Here is a 25,535-nt window from a genome sequence, read left to right as displayed (position 1 = left end):
TTGCTTTAATTTCTTTTGTTGGCTGTAAGGGAATTCTATGTAATTAAATGCATCCATGTACAAGAAATCAGCATGGTAATCATAGTTTCTGTCAATGTCATGTTTTTTACTTTTACTTATGTAAAGTCAAAATAATTTATATCATCTTCCTCAAAAGATATTTGACACAAATATTTTTTCAAAAAGCAAACAAAACTGCACACTTTTATTTTGGTTGTAACAGTAATTGTATGGTTTTTGATAGACAATTTGGTAAATTCCTGTCCTAGCTTTTACTAATTTGAGCGATGACTGAAACCTTGTATAGTGGACACTTCTCGTGTTTATCTTATCTTTATCCATCTTATAGTAAATCTCTTGTTGTATTCCTCAACTGTAAGTCACTTTGGATAAAAGCATCTGCCGAATCATTTTGTTTCAGCAGTTTAGTCAGAATTATAATTTAACAAATTCATGTATGAAGAATCATCATGGTAACCATCATTTCCTCCAAATTGTGTTATAGTTATGTAATTTTACTTCTGTAGGTATTATAATTTTATACATGGTCTTTTCCAAACTGGAAAGAGAGAACAAGGTTATGCTGAATCATTTTAAATCAGCTTTATTTCCTCTTTTGGGGTTTATAGAAACTAACGATCACCATGATAACTGTAGTTTCTGCCAAGGTGTTACAGTTACTACATAATGTTAGTTCTGTAAAGTCATAATTATTAAATATTAAATCTTCAAGTAGTATTATGAAGTCTTCACTAACTCTCGTTTTTAGTGGCACTTTTGAATAATACCAGTTTACCTTATTATTATTATTATTATTATTATTATTATTATTATTATTATTATTATTATTATTATTATAATAGGAATAGTATTTGTGTGGTACGTTGGCAGAGACTGTGGTGGCTACCATGGCAATTTGTATAAGGATGGAGAGGACAGAGATGTGCTGAAGCAAGCATTTATGTCATACGTTTAATCAGCAGTAATTCCTTGCAGAGAGGTTTTTCGGGGTGAAATGCCGGGGTTGGCCTTGGTGGGAAAGCCAGGGCATCATGGGAGTATTTATGATGGCTGATTCTATTGTTGCTGTATTTCCTACAGTTATAGTTCTGCACAGGAGCGATTTGAAGATGTTCTCAAAGGATTGCAAAACCACATTACTTCCCCTCGTCTAACGTACAGTCTCCGTTATTTTAATTGCATCGTTTGATTTGTATATGTAAGCTAAGCAAGATGCATGCATATTTCATGCAAGAAAATGAACAAGGTTGTCTTTGACACCAGATCTTGGCTGTTTCTCCGGTTTTGAGTGCTGAATGTCAGACTGACACCATGTCTGCACTGCAGAAGTATGCGAAAGGTTAACACGTTATCTCTGGGTTCCCCTTTAGTTTGCAGAGAACAGGAAGTAGGGTTTTGTTCAAATTAGATGTTGGCAAGCAGAGTGGATATTATCTGAAGGAAAACAGTTCAGCTCTTCCACGTGCTGACATGCGGGACACTGAGTGTATTTGAGAGGCTCGTGCTCACTTGTCTGCAGTGTTAAATCATGTGCATCTCCTGAAGCTCTGTTGAATTGATTCAGCTGCTAGGATCATCCTCCTACAGGGTCATGACAGTATTTGCCATTTTATTCTCGTGTTGAGTGCTGCATTTAGTTTATCGGTTTTCTTTCCACATGTTTATAGTGAATCAACTTGGGACTTTTGTTTTTAAACCATGTGAATCATCCTGATGCTACTCTCTGCTTAATCTTTTCATCAGTCTGATAATAACTTGTGGTGTTATTGCTACTCGTAAGTCTTAAAATGCTAAGGTCAATAGCACTTAGCCTAGGTTTTTGTTTGTTTGTTTGTTTGTTTTTAAATGATAAATGCTGATATTTACAGTCCATTATTAGGATTTTCCATATTTATATGGATTTCCGTATTTTCTGACCTGAAGTATGACCAAATCTCGGAATGATGCACAGCGGCACTATGTTCGTTTACACGTCAGCAGCTCATGATCCAGTGTTTTCAGGGTTCCAGAGCAGCTTGGTTTGCTGTTCTAAGCAAGCATTGTGATTTTGGGTCGAATTTGGTAATGTGCATTTGAAATCAACCATCTTTACAAATTTGCAATGAGAATTGTTTATAAATCTGTTCAGCAGAAGAGAACCTTTAACATCTCCTACAGTTTCTCACCCAAATAAAAGCCCTAGTTTAATGTTTGAAAGCAAGACTGCCATAAATATTAGTATTGTAATTGTATTATTTTTATAACTGTTCTTTAAATTTTACAATACAATAATATTATTGCAACAATAATATATTTTTTCCTTAACTTTTATAATTAAAAAAAAAATAACTAAAAAACTATTATTTTAAATAATAATAATAACTTTAATTATTATTATTCTTGTTGTTGTTGTTGTTGTTGTTGTTGTTGTTGTTCAGTCATATTACTCTTAATGTACGGTGGTGACCTTGAGTGATCTGAAAGGCACCTTGTATTATTTTTATTGTTAAATAAAATATTATTTTTATTGTTATATTCATTGGCAGAAAACTGGCTTTCCTACACATGCCTGATAATACATTTTTATGACAATGTAAGAATTTGTACACAAACTTGTTGAAATAAAACTCTTATTTTAATGTACCCAAAATTACTTAATAACTAACATTTAAAAACATGGTGTTTGGTATTGATAAGAAGGGTTTTATTATAATTTCGGTGCTCACATACACATTTCTCCTTTTTTTTGCATTATGTAGGACCTGGGCCAAGACCATCCCGGGCAAGGTGGAGTTTTTCTCCAGTGAGGGTTCAGACACGACGATCCCCATCCCCATCGTGGCTCTGCAGAACGTGGACGACTCATACCCTCCGCAGAAGAAGTCCTTTATGATGCTCAAGTACATGCATGACCATTACCTGGACCAGTTCGAGTGGTTCATGCGAGCCGACGATGATGTCTACATCAAAAGCGAGAAGCTGGAGAGCTTCCTAAGGAGTCTCAACAGCAGTGAGGCCATCTTCCTCGGTCAGACGGGCATGGGCGCCCGCGATGAACTGGGCAAGCTGGCCCTGGAGCCGGGCGAGAACTTCTGCATGGGCGGCCCTGGTGTGATCATGAGCCGCGGGGTGCTGCGCAGGATGGTGCCCCACATCCGCCAGTGCCTGCAGGAGATGTACACCACCCACGAGGATGTGGAGGTGGGCCGCTGCGTGCGCCGATTCGCTGGTGTCCAATGCGTCTGGTCCTATGAGGTAAGAACGTGCAATACACCTGGATACTCTTGTAAAATTACAGGGCCAAACCATGGTGATCACGTGACCGAGCAGGGTACCAATTGCATAATTATTAGTGTCCTATATTTCCGCCAGCTCAGGCTTGAGGTTTCTAATGCATATTGTTTGAAATCAGCCTCTTCATTGAACTCCCAGAGCTGCAATTTTTGGGTACTGGAAATTATAGGTTGTAGCGAACCAGAAAAGGCTTGCGTTCTTTTCACCATCGAAACTCCCAGGCGGCTTTGATCCTTCAAAGAGTTTCGCCGATACCTGACCAGGTATTACAGAGAGAGCCGGACAATAGTGGAGTGGAGCCCGTCTCTGCTGTTCAGGGATGGTGGGTCTAGATCACTTGTTTTATCAGAGCCGTTATGGGGTGACTCATAGGAAATGAAGCTTTGGACGGTGACTTTTTTGAAAGGGTGACCTCTGACCTTGGAGAGATGAGATGAGTCATCATCTCTTCAATGGATGGATTTCATAATCTGCTGTGACGGCCTCTTACTCCCCTTCTCTTTTTGTGAACATGAAAAGACTGAGAAATGCTTTCATTTGCATCCAGGTGAATCTCACGCACTGTCCAGAGAACATGTCCGTCATATTTCACACAAAAACGAAAAAATTTCTCTCTCTTTTTTTTTTTTTTGCACAACAATTACAAATTTGACATTAGGGTTGGGCCGATAGATGATGCCATCTTCCATCGGTGATGGCTGACAGACATCACAATGTTGAGCCGGCATCGTGATCCCCCCCCCCACCCATACTACAGGGCCCCTAAAGGGAATAAATAGCCTGTGAGATGGGCGGATAATTTTTAAAAAAAAATATTTCAATACGTTCTCTCGCAATTATATAATTGGGTAATTATACTGTATATAAATTGCGGGCATCAGGGAGCCGCTACTAATATGCGGCTAACCATGTCCCTTTAGTGGCTCCGTAGAATGCGTTAATTGTTTTCAGTGCCTTTTTGCATACGGATTCACGCTTTGGGCATACTCCCTAACTCCGCCCCCCGATGTCATCGTCCATCACGATGTTTCACTGTAGACATCATCCATTGCCCAACCCTATTTGACATCATTTTCCAGATGATTCCAAGACCCAGTTCTTATTACCATGATGCTTTCATTTGGAATTTCTTTTGATTGTAGTAAAAAATTTTTATTATTTTGTTTTAGATTTTTCATCCATTTCTTTTATTTTTATTCCGTTTCATTACATGGTAAAAAATTACAGGAAGGTCCCATTAGTTAACATTAGTAACTAGTGTTGTCACGGTACCAAAATTTCAGTATTCGGTACCGATACCAGTGAAAATCCACAGTTCTCTGTACCAATTTCGGTACCAAAGCAAAACACAAAAATATGTTAATTAAAAAAAAACACACTTTTTATCACTAAAAATAAAGCCAATGCCATTCTTTATACTTATTTACAATTGTGTTTAAAGTTTTTCTACAAGTAATATAATTATGAAAAACAGTAAACAAGTTTCACCCAAATTTAATTTCTTTTAATTAATGAAATTTAGGCACATTTTATTTTTTGTTAAATAAAGGGGATTTGCTATTAAAATTAAAACATGGAAGAAATATTGTGTGATTTATTTCTTTAAAAAAATAAAGTTTTATTAATTTTTTTAACAGTAGTAGCAGTATCACATACATTCTACTAAATAATAGTAATATTTCTAGCATAATGCCTTTATGTAAAAATGAACTTTTATTTTGACGGGTTGCAGTGATTCCCACAGCCTTACACTCTATTTGTGGCGGCACTCCACCACCCCCATATATATATATATATATAAAAATATATATATATATATGCAAATTAATTTTCTGCCAGCAGGAGGCGCTTTAAGAGCGGGAGAGATACAGGATTCTCGGGTAACTGCTGCAGAGCAGTGCTGAGCTCACAAACGCTGCCTTATCAAGCATTACATGCAAAATGAAATGAAATTGAAATTTTTCTAAATATACTCGGTTTCCTTCTGAAATACAGTGATATAAAAACACCCGCATCGGTTTTTGATTTTGAAACGTGCAGTGCTCGTATTTATTCAATGGTTTGACACTGACAAGCTACGCTATATCGAGTTCATTATTGAAGATGAATCGCCTTTGATAATGAACTCGATATAGCGTAGCTTGTCAGTAAACTACGGCTCTGTGTATTAACTGCAGCTCCATTTGAAAGCAGGTGATGGGGGTTTACCGCTAATCATAGAACCGGCTTTACTGACGAGATGCGCATGATCATATCGTCCGATATATTGTCCAGCCCTAATACAAATAGTCTTTATAATGCTGAAATATGACTTTAATTTCAGAGTGAAATGTGACCCGGGGATGTTGCTCCATCTTCAGGTGTTTACTATGGAAAAGGGAGCGGAAACTGATATTTAGTGTGGCTCTTTTATGTTTTATCTGGATTTTCTTCTTTTTCTTTCAAATAGACTTTGGATTCAGTCAGACGACGTGAAGCGGCTCTTTCCCATTTTCTGCTAGTTTTGAGTAAAGCGCTTTGCATTTTTCTCCAACATCTCAAATAAGTCTTTGCGTATCGTTTAGTCTACCAAGACCATGCGTCATGGCGCGATTACCTTTTTTTCCATCTGCTCCCGATGAAGGAGCCACATGCGCAATCCGTCAGCTTAAATGTGACAACGCTTTTCACAAATTTGCAAAATGGAAAAATGAAAGGGTTGGAAAGTTATCAGAGGTGCTCCACGAGTCTTTTTCGGCTTGTGGAATGGGGCGGAATTGGAACCTCTGAGTCTTAAAGACTCTCCCCCATGACTGGGGCCGCTGGGATTTTAATGTTCATTTGATGTGTGCTTTAATTACAGCCGTGCAGGATTAGTTAGAGACGGCACAGCTGGGCAACCTGCTATTAATGTCGGAGTGTTCGGCCTCTGGTTCTTTATGGACCTACTGCACTGCAAGTCTCAACAGGCCCAACGAGTAAAGTGACCTCAAAGACCTCACGGCTCAAATTGGCAGCCTGTTACTCCCCTAAATACTGATATTAAGCGTCTTTGTCTGTTTGGAGCTCCTCAGATGTGTATCTGTCTGTGCTGCTGCTCAACTTCTGTTTGTTTATGGCCAGAGCGCAAACAGTCTCATCTGAGCTCTGCTTTGGGCTCGCAGCTACTTGAGATGAGTCCTGTGCACAATTTAAGTGGCTATAACAAAACGGACATGTTTTCTCTGAATGCTGGTTTAGTTCTAATTTGACTGTAGAGCTGCACAAATGATTCCTTATATTGAACACGGGACTCAAGCCTTATCCAGAGGCCAGGATATTACAGTGACGTGTGGGTGTTTTGCACGGACAGAGAGTCTTTTATCTAATCTTTTACACTTCAGCAGGCTGATATCAAACCTTCGTAGTGCTCAGCCCCAGAGCTTGTCACCTGTGTCATATTAAAGCTATCGATCTGGGATGTGTCCCCCAGCTGCTCTGGTGTCTCTCACATGCTGACCTTGTCATGCCCTCTTCGCTGCCTTCCAGATTTTAGTTTCTAAACATAACCGTTCTGTCTTTGCCACTCCTGCTGAAGTGTGCATTCGATGGGCAGTGCCTCTGGCGTGTAGTGACAGATATATAAAATTACCGATTTGGTGATATACATACTCCGGAATTTATGGTTTAAAAAAAAAAATAAGTCAAGCTTTTCGATATCAGACATATTTATTCTGTCTCTTTTTGCAAAATATTTAATTGCTGCTTAATACCATGAACAAAAATCAGCCATCTACATAAAAACTGGACTCTATTAAGAGCTGTTTGTGTGCTAAATAGAGCTGCATGATTCTGAATACTTTTCTGGATTCTGGAGAGGTTGTTGTTCTCTCACAATTCTCAAGGAAAAAAATATAAGACATCTAAACAAAATCTCATGGAATTTATGAATGGAATTATTCAATGACTCACTCAAGTTTATTTGTTTCATTACTGGATGAATCTGTGTTTTTGAATGAATCTCTTGAATGAATGAATCAAAGATAAATACATTTTTAACAGCCCCTTTTTGCCACCTAAATAATATATGCGCACACAGGAATTGATAGGCGGAATTTAAATTTTACAGCAAGTATCCAAATCCTGACTTTAAGTATCTGATTCTGAAATTGGAATTGATTTTTGACTCTCAACCCTAGATATACAATACTCTTCCAAATTTTGGGATCCATAAGATTTTTAGGTTTATTTGTTTAAAAGTACAATAAATTATTATTATTATTATTATTATTATTATTATTATTATTATTATTATTATTATTATTATTATATTTATAATAAATATTTTAGTATTAATTAGCATTATTGTTTTTATTATTAATTATATTATTATTGTTGTTTTTTATTAAATACACATTTAGTCTCTAATAATATACAAGTGTATTAAATTGTAACAATTTTTATGTTTTCATTTAAAAATGATAAAAGTATAATGTTGAATTAGAACATTTTAAAATATGAATTATACATGTTGTAAATAAAATGTATATAATAATAAGAAGAATGACGTTATATAGATCATTTATAATAATATTCAATCATTCTAAAACACTGATTGGAAGGAATGAAGAAACATTTCTTCTTAGTATCACAGTTGTGCTGTGGTTTGTGGAAACCCTGATACAGTGTCTTTTCTTTGATCAGAAGTTTCTTTGATAAAGTTTTAAGAGCTGCGTTTCTTTGCAATCTTTTGTAACATTCTAAATGTGTTTACTGCCAGTTTTAACCCAGCTGTAGTGTAATTTCTGTTATCGTCCATCCTTAGCCCATGCTGTTGTTAATGCGTATTAAAGTTCGCATCTTTGTGCTTTTCAGTAAAACCTAGAAAGTTGTTGTGTAACATACTCTCAGGGAAAGTCCATAAAAATCCCTTTTCTGAAGCGTGATATTGAGTGTAGACACACTGAATGCAGAAGTGAAGGCGTCTTCTTCAGCAGAGCAGTTTGGCTAATCTTTACACCAATTATATTGTCACAGATGTTCTGTCTGAATAACGTGTGGGACTTCAACTCGCAAATTACAACTGAAAGGAGAGCTGTCTTAGTTATTCCAAACAAATGTGCCAATTAGGAGTGTTGTAAAGTGGTAGTTTGTTCCATTGAAAATAGCGAACAGCCCTTGAGCAAGAACAATGTAAGATGCTCCTCGCTTGTTGTGTCGTACGTGTTTTGTCTTCAGTCATGTGACTTGAGTGATCGCTCACATTCTGATTGATATTGACAAGCCCTTCTTCAGCCATTATTTAGTTGTCAGCCCATCTGTTTGCTCAGAAAACAGCCGTAAATGGCGACACAAAGAATGGAAGCTGAAAGCCAATATTGGGCTCCACATTTTTTCCATCTGCGCCTCTTGATTTATGACTCTATTGTCACTAAACTGTCAGTGCATTTATTTGGTCAGGTCATTGTCTTGCTAGAATAGATAGACCCTCTCAGAATCGTGCACAGTAAGGCCAGGCCAGGGACAAGTAAACTGCAAAAAAGAAATTAATACTTGTATTCAGCAAGAATGCATTAAAAGACATCTCGAATTCATCTTTACATTAAAAAAAAAATCTCATTTTTCACAAAAGTCACAAAAGCACAATTGTTTTCAATGTTTATAATAATCAGAAATGTTTCTTGAGCAGCAAGTCAGCATATTAAAATTATTTCTGAAGGATTGTGTTACACCGAAGTCAAGTAATGATGTTAAAAATTCAGCTTTGCATCTCAGAAATAAATTACATTTGACAATATATTAAAATAGAAGCCAGCTATTTCAAGTTGTAATAATATATCACAATATTAGTGTTTTTACCATATTTATGATCAAAGAAATACAGATTTGGTGAGCAGAAGAGACCTGGGTGTGTTTTTTTTTTTTTTTTTTTTTTTTGCTGTTGTCTTTGAGTCTTTTCCGAGCGGCAACCTCGCGCTCTCTCTCGTGAAGCCAATAAGGAAGTGACTAAAACTGTAATTCATCGACTGGCCGCTTGAGGCTGGCTGCAAAAGGGAGTCAGTCCCATAGACTCCCCATGTTAAAATGCCCAACTTAAGAGCAGAAAAAAACATGTTTACAGCATGGTGCAAAAAATGATTTTGGTCTATAATGCTCATTTTGCCCTTCGTCACAACTGTGAGGGGGTGAATTTTTTTATAACTCATCCGTATAAATTATATTAAGCCTTAAAGTTCTGCATAATTAAGGGCGTGGCCACATGAGTCACAGATGGATTGCCGCTGCTGACAATGCCGTCGCGCTAGGTGGGCGTGGCTTCAGCAACCAGCTCCCGCCTTTTTGCCCATTTTCGATTATCCGGCAGAGTCGCGCGGTGACGCGCTGCCAAGATGGCGACGGCCCGCTCTGCACACTTTGAGCTTCAAAACCGCTATTGAGGAGTCTATGGGTGACGTCACGGACACTACGTCCATATTTTTTTACAGTCTATGGTCTTTTCTCCTTCACTCAGAGTGTGTAACGGATACGTCTCATCTGGCCTGCAGCCAGGCCCTCGAGTCATTTTGACATCTTTCCTCATGTTGGCATCATGCCGTTACTTTATCTGCTTCCGGTTCCCATGAAATGATGATTGCATCTGTCTGTGAGTTTTCAATTACGAGTGCTCTCACGCATGATTCAGCTCCCTGTGCGAACTCAGCGGAACTTCAAGTACGTATTTCCACGCATCTGTTGTGTCACTGTGACCACAGATCTGTATCATAAAGGTCATAGACCTTCACTGAGTGGCTATTTGGCCATTGAATTTGAGTTGCTGTTGGTTAATCTTATTCAACATGATCTTGATCAACATTTTGCTTAAATATGGAAAAGATTTTGAGCGTTGAATTGTTTTGGAACAATTAATTGTTCACAATAAGACCTTTTAGAAAATGAGTAGGGTTGGTTTTGTTTTCATCTGGCTTTAGTTTCTTTGAAATGATGGTTCCTGTGATTGGGGAAGAGGGCTTTTATAAGCCAATTTAGGCAATGGCAGATACTCATAATATTGAGGTGTTTTAAACATTGTCATATGGCTGAAGTATGTTGTTGAGGTTGTTTTAGTTTTCTCTGCTACTTAAACCGCTTCATGACCCAGACCTCCATTCTCTTACCTTCTCTATGTGTCGCATAGTGTGTCAATAAGACTTGGGTTTCTTTTTCTTTTCAGACATCCACAGGAAGTCAGCCTCCCACACGCATATTCTGTTCTTTGAGCTCTAACAAACAAATGCCTGTAGTCGTGTCTATTTCTTGCCACTCGGCGAAGCCCTGAATTATACTGCCATGCAGTCCTGTATTTTGTGGCCATTTTCATGGAATCTTTTTTGGAGATCTATGCGAGATGGGTCATTATTGCGCTCAGTTATAGTGTTTTGAGGATTGGCGGCGGTGTGCAGATATGTGAAGCTTTTCTCAAAAGCTCAAATAGTTTGTGCCGGAACTTCACCCGCAATGTTTGTCCAACATAATAAAACAATTTTTGGGTTATTGTGCATTTTCATTCATTGCTGTGGCATTATTACAATGCATGGAATTTTGTTTTCTATTATGTTTTATCTGTTTTAAAATATAATTGCCAGCATATAATACATCATAGACGTGCTCCCAAAATATTCTGTTTGCTTCTAAAGAAAGTAAGAAACATGGTATTTTGCAATACTCTTGGCAAAAACAAACTGATATTTTAATTCAGCAGGGATTTCATTAAATTGTTTAAAAGTGAGACCTTTGTTACTAAGGATTGTTTTGAACTTTCCATTCATCAAAGAATCCTGAAAAAGAAATACCTTGGTTTCTGTTTTGAACATTGATAATAATCAGAAACGTAATGTATACTAGTCTTTATTTTACACTGACAAGTCCTAAATGAATGAGAAAAGATGTGTTTTACCCAACATTTATGTGTGCTATGTATTGCAGTTTATTCATGTATTGAAATCCATGTGAAGTTGCTCCAAATTGGCCACTTATTTCAGTTTAGAAAGCTAGATATAGTATGAAACATTTGATTCATGTTTGGGTTAAAGCACAGTTGACCTTGATAGCTCTCAAGTACTCAATCATATAACACTTTCCCAGTGATCTAATGCTCCGAGCTTAATTCGATTTAAAGGTGCTGTATGGACATTTTTGACTCTACTAAAGCATAAAAATACCATAATATGTTTGCAGATATTTAAGAAACACGCTAAGTTAACACTTGTTTATCTGAGAAACAATGCTAAAGTCAGTTATTCTCTTTTGAAAATGTGCGTTCCGGAATGTCGATCTCTGTTTTGGTTTGTGAAACCTGCCCACTGCCAGTTTACCCAATTATATTTCGGCACCCCAGGGTGCCTATTGGTGGAAAACACAGCACATTTCATTTCATTTCATTTCATTCATCGTCAAATGCGCTGTTCCCGTTGGTGTTGTCAATCTGGCAACCTGTGTGTGCATCAAGTCTGAGGAGGAGGGGCTGGGTGGAAAAAAAACCCCTCTCCAATATTTTGAATTTGGACTGCAATACCTAGTTCAACCACTTGGTGTCAATCCTACATACAGCACCTTTATGTTACAATATTAGCTATTCATAGCGTAGTTTCTTCTTTAGCTCTGTTAGAGCATCAGATGGCTTCACCGTTGGTCTTATTTCCAAGTCGTGGCATTTATTATTTATGGTTTAATTAAGCTTTACAAGTTCTGATGCTATCTTTCCCCAGACATGGGTTCACGCTGTTTCCAGCTTTCTTTGCACATTTTTAATTTGTCTAAAGTGGAGCAACTGAACGTGACGTGTAGATCTTCACATCCAGAATTTAAAAGTTTGAGGTGTCTTCGTCTCTCTGGCTTACAACTTATTCGAGTTCTTCGCATGCAGCAGCCTGCCGTGTATGTGGCAAACCTAGTGTATTTTCAGACACCCTGTGGCCGCTGGACTCCTGTATGTGTTATTCTGTTGCTCCTCGGCGCTCCCGAGCAGGATGCTAAAATTATAGCTGCATTGAGCAAATAAATGTTTACTAGCTTCATTTTAAAAAAAATACATACAAACAGAGGCTAAAAGGTTTTGCTGGAGCTTGAAAGCCAGCGAGCTTGAAACACTCCTTCTGTGGAGTAACAGCTGTTTGCATACAGATTAGGGATCGACCGATATGCATTTTTCAGGGCCGATGCCGATACCGATTATTACAGATCAAGGAGACCGATAACCGATATTTTGAACCGATATGTGTCTAGTGTAAAAATGAAAATTAATGTCAAAATTAAGAATAAAAAGACCTCTGACAAAGACTCTCTTTAAATTATTTTAACACATCTTTAATTCTGAGAACTGTTCATAATAACAACATTAATATTAATAATAACAACAAACATAAAAAGTGCTGGGAGCATCCATCAGCAGCATTCTGTAAACTAAGTAAAACTTGCATCCATCAGCAGCATCCTTTAAACAAAGTAAAACTTAAAGCAAATTTAAACAGCGACAAATGAACAAATAATGGAAAATAAATGTAATCTCTCTCTCTCTCTCTCTCTCTCTCTCTATATATATATATGTATGTGTGTGTGTGTGTGTGTGTGTGTGTTATATTTAGCATTTTATTTGCAACCCAGAATTGCATTAAAATCACACACAACCCATATTGTAATAGTGTTTTTTTTTTTTTTTTTTTTTTATGTGTAAAATGTTTGTTTGACTGACTGTTTATCACGGCGATACAAACTAGGAAGTATACAGGACAGCGTCATCCAGAAACGTGCAATGTGAGATTATTGACAATTTAGGTTATTAGCATAGGGTTATTAGCAGGGTGCGATTTGTGAAATAAACAGAGGGGGGGGATGCTTTTGAAAAATTTTATGAAATGTTTTTAATACGACGGAAATTGTATTTAGTGTGATCTCAGTTTAATAAAAACATTGTAAGCCTACGTTAGGCCTATTAATTGTAATGATTTAATGTCCACGGTTATTCAAACAACAAATTACATCGAGAAAGCGAGCAAAGAACACAACTGAACTTTTTGAAACTCCGAATCAGTTAAACCATTGCGTCGCAAAATGATTCACTGTTTCGATGCGCTTCAATCGGATCGCGTATCGCGAATCATTTGATTCAGATCTGGACGTCAGAGCGGGTTTGCATGATGTTTTTTAAAAGTTATTCAGCAGAGGCAGGGATGCATAGACCAGAAGGGGGGAAATCCCCCCCATCCCCCCCGGCAAATCGCACCCCGAGAGAGCGCGGCCGCGGAGATAACTAAATCAGGAATAGGGAGCTCGCGTCGCGTCAGGGCGTCAGAGCTCGCGCTTGATGCCCTTTCAGCTCTTCAAAATTGCATAATGGTAATTCTGAATCTGTATGATAAATTATTTTGCAAGCATGTTAGAATAAAGCAATATTTCTCCAAATATGCGCAATTTTTTTGACTAAGAGCCCTAACAGAACGGACGCTGTTCAGTGAAGCAACACAAAAAAAAAAAAAAAACCGGAGCAGACGTGAGTGAATTCATTCGTGTTGATAACGTTAAGTTGGCCGAATGGTGAGAGAAGTAGGTTTTAGTTTCACTATCTCAGCACTGATGTGATGATCCGTTAAAGCATATCACTGCAATGACGGACATTGACCGGGAATTCACAGTATAATAACTGAACGGGACTTGTCATCATAAATCGATTATATTTAGGTGTTTTGCAACTTAAGTGTAGTGATTTATTGCAACTTCAGGAACGTTTACTGCATTCTTACCTTCGAGAGATAACTTATTGATGTGTGATGATGATCACTGAAGCAGCTCCTGTGCTTTCGGTGTGAGAGCAGAACATTTTCCAGCCGCGCCAGCCGTATTGATTGGCCAGGCTCGTGACTCCAAACAAATAACACGCAACGATGGGCGGGGCTTAGTCTAGGCCACAGAGCGGTGCGCTCTGACTGAGGTGGCTGGATCAGTGCCAGATCGCGCATTTCAAAATAAAATGGTTTTATCGGCAAATCGGGTCTGAAAATTGCCGATGCCGATAACAATAAAAATGCTTAATATCGGCGCCGATAATCGGCCACGCCGATAATCGGTCGACCCCTAATACAGATACGAATCACAAGTCATTGGTGATTATGTAGCATGCTTTATAAGTTGTATTGCTTACTGATTCAAGCTTATTCATAAACGCAAAGCTTCCAAGTCTGTGTTGGCCTTTGAGTGGACAAACTCCACATTGTTTTGCGATACTTTGGTCTGCTGAGTCGTATTGCGCTCATGGTTTGCTTATAGCTTTAAAGACTTCACTTTTTTCAGTTTAGTTGTTTTAGTTCTTATTTAGATTTATTTTTCATCCATCAAAACATTAATCGGCCCCTTCCTAATTGATAATTTTTGACAGTTTGACAGTCTAAAAGATTAAATAAATAAAACTTAAGCTTCAGGGTTGTTTTTATTTATTTATATATTTAATTTTCCCCATCCGTAGGATTATTATCATCGTTAAGTTCTCATTTCATTGCGAAACTGAATGAAGGTCAGCAGCTTTCCACTTTCGCTGTGTCTCTGTTCTTCTCTTGAACAGTATAGATCCATTACTCATTGCTAATGTTACTCTCTCATGTTGTTATCTTTCCAACACACGCTTTTCCTTTTCAAAAGGCTTTTGTCAATTACAATAGTTCCTTGGAAGTAGAGTGATGGATCAATTTAAAATTTCCATTTTCCCTTCCCTGCTTAAACTTTGCAAAGAAAGTCACGTTGTCTTATCTTTCATCAAAAAAAACTTCTGCTTTTGAAATGGTTTAACGTAAACATTGTGACATTTGTTAAAAACTGTAATGCTGTGGAATATTATTGCAATTTAAAATAACAGTTTTCTTTGAATAAATTTTAAAATGTAATTTATTTGTGATGCAAAGCTGAATTTTCAGCATCATTACTCCAGTCGGCAGTGTCACATGATCCTTCAGAAATCATTCTGATATGCTGATTACTTATTATTATTATTATTATTATTATTATTATTATTATTATTATTATTATTATGATTAATATTTTCATCAATGCTGGAAACAATGAATATTTTTGTGAAAACTTTTTTTTTATGGTTCTTTGATTAATAGAAAGTTCAAAAGAACAGCATTTATGAGAAATATAATATTTAGTTTACTTAATAAAAGTATTAATTTCTTTAGGAAAACATTTCAGTGGTAGTGTGGCAATTCAAAGATGGCAATATTTGCTAAAATAAGGTATTATATCTGTTGACAAAAGTAGATTTTGCTTTGACTTTTAAGATGTTATCTTTTGTCATTTGTTTGCATCAAAACCCTGTCTGTTGGAGTAAAGCAGGATTTGTATGCAGCACTAAGCGCACTGACGGCTCTGCGTGGCTTGAGTGGAGTTCTTGTGGTTTTGGCATCATTCTTGTGGTTTTGGCAGACATGCCAAAGCACAGCTAATGGGAATGAAAGCCAACAGCATCTGTTTCCTACAGGTCTGACACACGTGGCTCCTCCCCCTGAGGGATGCTGACTCGCACCCGCGCTATCTTTACAAGTGCGTCTCTGTGTCTCTCGCTCTTTTGCCCTCCGTGTTTTCATCGAGAAACCCTCGAACAAGAGCGTCTTTGTGGAACTGCCTCCAATCTATTTTTACCTCACCAATGTACTTCGCTTTCAACTGATTCAATTAGTTTGAGGGTTTTAAAGTCAATGTGTTTTTTTTTTTTGTTTCTTTTTCTTCAGCTGTTTCACATGTGATCTTTGAGGGTAAAGTCATCAGGTGATGCTGTAAAACAGGGCTTTTGTTTGCAAAGGACAGTTTTTGAACCTGAGGCTGACACACTGAGCTGAAGGCGAAGCGTGATGTGAGTCATACTTCACTTTGATTGTACGCCTGGAGGAATGACTTCTGCGCTTCATTTCTTTTGCACTGTTTTTGCATTTACCATTTTAATGTTTTTTTTTTTGGTTATCACTTGTTCACCAATGGATGCTCTGCAGTGAATGGGTGCCGTCGGAATGAGAGTCCAATCAGCTGATTAAAAACATCACAAGTAATCCACACCACTCCAGTTCATCACTTAACATTTTGTTAAGATAAAACTGTGTTTGTAAGAAACGCATCTGTTATTAAGGCGTTTTAACGTTAAAAAGTTGCATGATCCATAATAATGCTCTCACGTCAAAATCCACCCACGTATTTGATTTAGTGCTGGACCAGAATATTAGATTATTTGAATATTCGTTCAGTGGGTTGGCATTTGATTTTCAATTTTGAGATTTGAATAATATATATATATTTTTTATTTATTTTTTTTTTTTTTTTTTTTTTTTTGAGCACCTGGCATCCCCCGCGAAACGGTCTTCATTCGCGCTTGAATATAGCCGCTTTTTTTTTACTATCGGGCTGAACGGATCTAAGGACTGTCAGGTACGATTACAGTTGTATTTCCACATGAGCCTGGTATGGCGCGGCACAGTTACAAACCGTTCTCATCCCTGGAATTCTAGGCACGGTTAGACAGCCGTGCTGTTAGAGTGCGTGTGCTTGACTCCGCCACTCTGTTGCCTGGCTACCAGTTTCTCCAAACAGCCAAGTAAACAGCTACGCTACGTTCAATATCAAAAAGAAGAAAAAAAAATGTTGAGACAGTTTGTTCTGTGGAGGAAACATTTGCACTTATTGATATTATAACCCGTCGTGATATTATACCTTAATGATGGATTTGTTTCTTACAAACATGCAGCTTTTCTCTTCACAAGATGTTAATTGATGGACTGGAGTGGTGTGGATTATTTGTGGATTATTATGACTTTATTATCAGCTGTTTGGACTCTAATTCTGACGGCACCCATTCATTGCAGAGGATCCATTGGTGAGCAAGTGATGAATTCTAAATTTCTCCAAATCGAAAACTCATTTACATCTTGGATGAACCGAGGGAGAGTACATTTACAGAAAGGTTTCATAATTTACTGTTTGCATTGACAGGCGATCTGACCAATCATAGCATGCAGCTTGAACTGAGGCTAATTTCTTAAAAGACAACATTTTAAAGCTGAGACCTTGTTTCATACCAGAAGTAACCTGCTCTGTCTTGTGTGTCGGTTGTTGTCAGTTTCCTCTTTGCTCCGCCATGTACCTTTTACTGCATGAGAACATGGTGTGTGGTGTGAGAGAGGCATGGATTGTTGGACATAGCAACAGTAACTAAGGAGCACAGGTTTTTGCGAAGGATCATTTGTAATAGTCAGAGTGGCAGAAAAATGGCCATGTTCAACTAAATTTTGGCAGTTTGGTGTAAGAACTTGACTGCTGATGCTACAGAAGTTTCAGACATGGCCCCTTTAAATCCCCAAACTTCATGTCTCTTCTCTGTATCTCTCCCACAGCGAGCTCAGTGTGTGCCACTTCAGGAATGACTGGCTCACTGCTAACTGCCGACTGATCGCCTCATGCTTTAAAATCCCTCAACCTTACAGCCTCAATTATACACTCAGATGTTTGTCTTTGAAGCCTGTCTACCTTGCAGGAAACTGGCCTTTTATTGATGATTATGCACAGGCTCTCTAGATTTAAACATGACTTGGCATTGGCATGAAGCCTTCTTTCTCCAAGCTGTAGTACATGATTATGCAGAAATGGTTCATGTAGCTTCAGACATTAGGAAGTTCTTGTGTAATACAGCCGTTTTGAGTTTGTAAGAGAGTTTGGTAAGATATGTTGTGATAAAACATTGTACATTTTAAACGGTTAATAGTTGACAGTTCCCAAAAGAACCTCTAAAAAAGGAAGTGACGGTAGTTTCGTTGACTAAGAAGACCACAGTGAAGATTGTATCGATGAAATACTATGTTTGCTGATTTGGTCTCCTTCCTGTTTGTTTTTTATTTTTTATTTATTTAAAAAAAAGTTTTTTGCAGGGATGTGCAAAACTACTGGAATATTTATTTATTTTAAAAAGTTTGTTCTGGTCTTATTTCTTTTTATTTAGTTATTTACTTAGGCTATTAAAAATTTATTATTATTATTTTTATTATTAAATATTTATATATTTAATGATAGTATTTATTTTTATTTTTAATATTATAATAATAATAATAATATTTATTTTGTTAAAATATTGAATTTATTATGCTTTTTTAATCAAATATTTAATTTGTTAAAATATGTATTTTTATTCATTAAACAATTATAAAATATTTAATAAAATAAGAAAATTTAAGTATCAGATTTTTAAGCTTATGTATCAATTAAGTCTTATATCTTATGAATCAAGTAAGGCTTATTTCTGAAGCAGAGGTTTCAGCGTTTTTTTTTATTCTTATTTTTTTATAAAATCTAAGAAGTCAATGTTTGCAAAGGCCTTGTTCAGATTCTCGTTTGCTCACAGTGAGAGCAATTACAGTGTTGTCAGATATCAATAGCAGGAGATAACGCATCATTGGCAGTCTCTTTGTGTTCCCTGGCTTCTGTGGGTGGTTTGTTGGCCGTGTTCACCGCCGTTGGTTGCCATTTGACACTTTCCTTTAGAGGAAGTCTGTTAGCGTTCCATTTGAACCCCCCAATTCCACCAGCAGGCTTATTAAGAGCTTTGCTGCTCTCTCCAAAGGCAATCCAGGAGCTACCTTTTCCTGTTTGGGCTGTTTTTTTCCCCATTGGCACGATCGCTTTTTACCCTTTTTTTTTTTTTTTTTTTTGTCCTGGTTTGTCCAGTCAGAGGCAGACTAAACACTACCTTTAAATGCACAATATGTGATGCAGATTTGCTGAACTTTTATTTTGGGCCTTTTTTGTGTCAATCTCTCCCGCCTGAAGAGCTTTTGGCCAACACCGTGAACAATTAAACAAGTCTCTGCATTCACTTGAAGAATTTCAGACCACTTAAAACTCACAATAGGGATTCTGGAGGGCCATTAATATTTGATTGCACTGAAAGCTGCTGTTTTTCTTTTCAAAGCGGATCATTAAATGGGATTAAAGAGCCGTTGATCAACGTGTCAACAGTATTTTTATGAAATTGAAAAGGATGCTGCTGCCTCTGTTTTTGGTTCGAAATGACTATTTCATCATAAACGGCAAGCACAATCACATCTCCTCCGCGTTAGTCTGAGGGCTTGCACAGATACTTGTTTTTACTGGTTAACTAGATGGTGGGTAAGTGTGTACCTCATGCAAATGACTCACACAGCGGCCTTCGCAATGTTTTGGCAGCTCGAATGCTGCACTGAAGGCCATTGTGAGCAGAAAGAACGTCCTTGCAGCCGAGATTTCGCTAGTGAGGAACAAAAGCACGCGCATCTCCAGATTCATGCTGCTTGTATTGTCCTAAATTGTGCAAGAAGAGTCATGTCACACTCTATTATGGTTTCTCTCAGCTTTTGGGTGGATTTTGATTGGTTTCAGAGCTTTTTGGCTTGTTTACGAACATCTCCTGTCCGCAAAACCAGTGTTTTTCGATTATAATTTCATTCATGTTGCATAACTGCATGTTTTTGGTCGTTACAGTGACAAAGCAAATGTCATGCAGCTACACTGGGATGCAGCTTGTTGACATACAAATACAGCGCATATTTATACATTTAGTTATAAATGAGCTATTCTGCCTAATTTGATCAATATTAATGTATTCATCTTGGCTCTATATTTTCTTCTAAAATCTGTGCAACAATTTCATCAACATTGTGAATATTAATGTGTTATATGCGTTGATATTAGCTAATATGAAGATTTCAGTGAAATTTTACTCAGAATTACTGTAATTAACATTTATAATTACTGGTCAGTCCAGGTAATCAACAAAAAATATAGTAGTGGGTTATTGGCCTGGATATTGCAAAATGTAGCTCAGGACCTCTAGCACAACTTCAAGATCTGTACATTGTATTTCTTTATTAACTTATTATGAAGTTTTTGTCCTTCTAGTATGATTCATTTGTTTCAAACTTTCATATTATGTTCACAGAGTTGAGAAGGTTGTGAATAAGTCCGACTGTTAGTGAGACGGTGTGATGGTGACGCCGCTGGTTTTGTGAATGGGCTTCATTGAGCAGTGGATATTTAGATCACGTCTGATCTGTTGAGGACCAGACAGAATATGTCATTCCTTTCAGACAGAGGAATGTGAACGAAATGAGGATAAGGGAGACTGAAGCGGTTTAGAGAAACTCAAGAGAAGCACAAAAGTTGTGGAGATCATAGGGAAGAATGAGCAACAGAGCAGAATCAAAGAGATGAGAAAGGAGCAAAAAGCGAAGGATCTTGCAGCAGGAGAGGGAAAAGAAATGGGCACGGCGGAGGAGATGCTGATGTCAGCACACGTCTCGGCTCTGTCCGTGTTTAGTGAGACCAAACAGCTCCCAGACACACCCTCTTCCTCTTTTAGAAATCTGTGTTCTCCACCAAAATGCCAGCAGTGGCGGCTGGAACGAATTGGAATTGTTAGGATGCGCCATTTGTTTCCGGTCTGTCAGATTAAGCTGGAAGTGAAGCATTAAAGAAATATTTTAGCCAGAAATTAAATTATGTAATCATTTCCTCACACTTGTGTCATTCCAGACCCATATGACTTCATTCCATGAAACACATGGAGATGGTGGTATTAGTTACTTTCTGCGGTTGCAGTGATCAGGGTTAGAATCTAATAATCACAAAAAATCAAAAAAAATAATAATAATCATCTTCAATAATACTTAAGAAATAAAAAAAAATATCTTTGTGTGAGAAATTAACAACTAAATAATACATTTAAATGTATTTAAAATAAAAATGTAATTAATGTACATTCTGTAAGTGTAATTTTTATACATTTATACAATTTTATATGTAAATGTATAATATTGGAATCCTTTTTTCCATGGTAGCAAATTAAATACACAAATTACTGAAATGATGTGATAACAACAACAACAACAACATAATATTTTTTCTGGAATAGCGTGACGCTAGTACTCATTGTGAATATTTTAAATATGTTTTAACATTTTAAGAGTTAAAGGATGCACATCCAAGCAAGTAAATATGCAAATTTACTATTTTTTTTTTCCTGAAGCAGTGAGGAAATTGTCATGCATAATTATGAGCTGTGATGAAATGATATTGTGTCAATCATGCATGCTTTTTTACAGACTCTTTATCTGAATCAAATGACAGTTTGATGTTCTTGCACAAGAGTTACTTTGCAATTTCTTAGTTTATCATAAGATTTAAGCAATTAAATATTGAGCCAGCAGTCTGTCAAAGCTTTCCTGCTTCTTTTGCACCTGCTTGTTTTCCAAGAGGAAATTCTCCAAATATGAAATGGAAATGTTGTCAGTGCACCATGTCTTGAGACCGTTGATCAGGATATTGCCATTTGTCCAGCTGGGAAGTAGGTCTTTGTATTGACTTTCATGTCAGACCTTCTCAGCTTCCTGTGTTGGTGGCTATCAGGTTCCCTCCAATGGCTCTGCGCAGGCCATGTGTGTTTAAAGGACATACGGGTGACATCTTGCCCAAGACTTTTTAAGCTGGTGAAGAGATTAGGGAAAGCCTGGATTAGTTTTACAGGGCAGAAAGGAAGCTCACTGATGGTTTAGATTCTCACTGGATCTCCTCTGAACCTGATCTGTAAGGTGCTAGTTCTCTCACGGTTCCCTGTGGTAGCTGATTTCGGGCCCCATTAAATCAAATCCATTTTATTTATTTTTTCCCACAAAGTCTGTGGTTAGGCCTGTCACGATAACAAATTTTGCTGGACGATAAATTGTCCAAGAAATTATTGCGATAAACGATAATATTGTTGTTCAGTTTCAACTAATATAATGATAATGGCATACTAATGCAGGTACACCTTTTCAGAGATCAATAAACTTTTATTTCTAAAGAATATTTAACACTGAAAACGGAAAACATTTTAAATATCCACAATAAATGAACAAAACAACCAAAAAAACAATAAAAGCAATGGACTGTCAGTCTCTGTTAAAACAATGCACTTGAATAAATATCAAAAAACAACCAAAATCAATAAATAAAATGGATGTAAACAAAATTGCACTTCAAAAAATATTAAACATTAGGCTCAGACATAAATAGTGCCAGTTATGACCTTTGTAAACAAACAAACAAAGCCTCAACAGGCCATATGCAAAAAAACTTTTGAAAAATAATTTCTCCAGCATAAAGCTTTGTTCAAATAAAGCAAAAGTGAATTGCCGTCTATGTCCACCAAGGACGAGAGAGAGAGATTTTATGGCAGATTCCAAGCGAGAAATACCAACATGTTGACTTTGTGTGGCTTAAAATTAATTAATTTTGTATGTTTGTATGTTATATATATGCCAGTTAGGGATGCTCATATTGACTGTTTAACCATTAACCGAAAGTAAACATTTTGACCGATTAAGGGGCCGTTCACATATCGCGTCTTTTGGGCGCTCAAGTTCCTTATTTCAAATGTAGACGCGCGGTATGCGCGCTCATAATGGAAGCAACGCGCTCGTTTTTTACAGGTGCGTCCGCACCGCATCTAGTTAAAAACATCTCAACTTTTCAGAATGACGCAAGAGCAACTCAATCAGCTTCCTTCAGGGTGAAATTCCCCATTGTTTTTGAAAAATGGGGTGCACCCAAACGCTGCGGAGTTTTTTACTTTTCTTCGTAAATAAATCTTGTAGCAGAGTTACAGCAAGGGTTCTTCGGTGATGGAAATCCATTGCGAAAATTTCCTTATAACGGATATCGCAGCTGATGGATGCTTAGCAACGACAGATGCCTCAGGAGCGCAACTGCCCGAGCGCTTTGGAAAGGAGGAGAAAGCGGCGCGCCTAGCGTTTTCCACGCGTTTTTAGGCGCGACATGTGAACAGCCCCTAATACTATCAGTTAAACTTTTTTGACGAGCAACCTCAGGCCTACATACATATTTAGCTGAGCAAGCCAAATGAAGAGGGCTAAAAGTAGGCTACTATGTGGGACCATTTCGACAGAAAGGGCAACGAAGTTACTTGCAAAATATGCTACGCGGTATTAAAATAAAGCAGTAGTGCAAGTACAATGCAATATCACTTGCGACGCAAACATCCACAAGCAAGTGAAAGGAGCTTCCCAAAGCTCTAGCAAGACGTTATCTCTTTATTCCCGGGACATGTGTGCCATCGGAGAGGGTGTTTACTGACGCGGGGTGTCCACAGGCTACGCTCCAGAGTAACCCCACGTCATGACATGTTACATATTTTAATTTAAAATGTAAAAAAGAAATTATCGCGGCGGGAAAAATTATCGAGCTCATTTTTTTTATCGTGCGATTAATTGATTTATCGACTATCGCGACAGACCTATCTGTGGTTTCTGATGAATTAAATTAAACTATTAATTTGATATATATATATATACACGAAGCGTTGTTTGTTTACATCCCGTTGCGCCTGGCATTATGAAAATAATGTTCGGATTTCCACGATCAAAACTTAGCATATAGACAGTTTGATGTTGAATATTCATCCAAATTATGGTGAAACCAAATTATTTGTGTGTTAAAATAACATGTATATTAACATGTGTGTATATATATATATATATATATATATATATATATATATATATATATATATATATATATGTGTATATGTATATATGTGTATATATATGTATATATGTATATATATGTATATATGTGTATATGTGTATATATATATGTATACAGAGCTGGGTAGATTACTTAGGAATTGTAATCAGTTACTGATTACAGATTACATGACAACCCCCCCCCCCCCCCAACAGGAAAAACTCGAAGAATCACAAACGTATATAAGCGGCAGGTTTATTATGAAAAAAATATAAATGTTAAAAATAAGGAAATTTAGGACAATCAATGATTTGTAAACAACTTATTACCATTGTGTAAATTATATGTAATCCTGTAATCCATAAAAAAGTAACTGTACTCTGATTACGAGTATTTTAAAAAGTAGTTTACTCTAATTACAAGTACTTGAGTTTTGGAATCTGATTACGTAATCCAGATTACATGTAATCCGTTACTACCCAGCTCTGTATATATATTAATAATAATATATATTACTTCACTGGCCATCGGAGGGAACCAACCCCGTGACATCACATGTGGTGGTACTGCAAGATGGCGTGAGATATATGTATATGTATATGTATATGTATGTATATGTATATGTATATATCTATATCTGAATATATGAATGATATTATAGCTTGCTCAAAAAGCTATGACAAAACATCCTTTTTCTTTAAAATGCTTACATTAATCACTTTTTTTTTTTTTTTTTTTTTTTAATCAAAGTGGAAATCACTTCACTAAATAATGTTAACTTAACTGACTGCTTCACTTCCACTTTAAGGGTATTCTATAGTCTTTGAAAATACATTCTTTTATGTTCCACAAAAGAAAGTTTTGAAGTGACATGAGGGACATGGGAGTAAATGATGACAGAATTTTGACATTTTGCATTATGCTTATGATAAAACTGTGCTAGATGTTAGGTTTTGTGAAGGAAGGCCACTGGTAGAAAGCTTTTTAGCTGTGTTTATGATCAATATGCATAACAGTAACTGTAAAATATGTATTTTAGGTATGGAAATGACATTTTCAGTTTTGATATTTGGGATATGGTCATTGGACTACTTTGGGCACTACTTTAACCACCAACCAACCACACCACACACCCCGCCCCGCCTGCACCCACTGTCCTCTTTTTGGAAAACTAAAATATGGTCACCCTAGTATGACGTTCAAGCGCGCACAAAACAATATGATGGTACCTCAACGTTTCACAGACACACCGTGAAATTAATGTTGAATTGCATTGCTTGTTAAGATAATGTAAACCCATGGGGTAAGAAAACCTTAAAAGCATATTCATATATCTTAAAACTTCTGGTTACAAGAGCCTAAGCTCTTTACAACAAAATCCATGCAAAAGTTTATATCAGATCATTTTAGAATACAGTATAGGATGTCAAATATTCTTCAGTTTTATGCAAAACAGAAATACAACAAATAGAATATCAGATCTCTGTCATGGCCAAAAAATAAATGCAAAAAAAGCTTTTTTTGCGTAGTTGTGTTTGAGACATGAAAACTGTAACAATGTATCTTACAAGATAACACGATGTAACCTCGCTCTTACTTGAAATGTGTCCCCACATCAAGTCCTTGAATTTGAGGGTATTGGACTTGGAAAGTCCTTGAAAGGTCCTTGGATTTTAAGTTAATCAAGGTGTGGGAACCCTGACTACTCTAGTGGCCCTACTTTT

General features: G+C 37.0%; 1 protein-coding gene across 1 annotated transcript in view; it reads left to right on the top strand.

Moving 5' to 3' along the window:
* Positions 1-25,535, top strand: part of chsy1 (chondroitin sulfate synthase 1) — a 79,074-nt gene that overhangs the window by 2,081 nt on the left and 51,458 nt on the right. The window contains exon 2 of the mRNA XM_042727317.1: positions 2,760-3,255. Within this exon, the coding sequence (XP_042583251.1) occupies positions 2,760-3,255 (496 nt within the window). The remainder of the gene's footprint in view (positions 1-2,759; positions 3,256-25,535) is intronic.

The sequence above is a fragment of the Cyprinus carpio genome, chromosome B7 (assembly GCF_018340385.1).
Source record: "Cyprinus carpio isolate SPL01 chromosome B7, ASM1834038v1, whole genome shotgun sequence".
Taxonomy (NCBI): domain Eukaryota; kingdom Metazoa; phylum Chordata; class Actinopteri; order Cypriniformes; family Cyprinidae; genus Cyprinus; species Cyprinus carpio.
The sequence above is the reverse complement of the archived record's forward strand: the minus strand, read 5'-3'. Positions and strand labels throughout refer to the sequence as shown.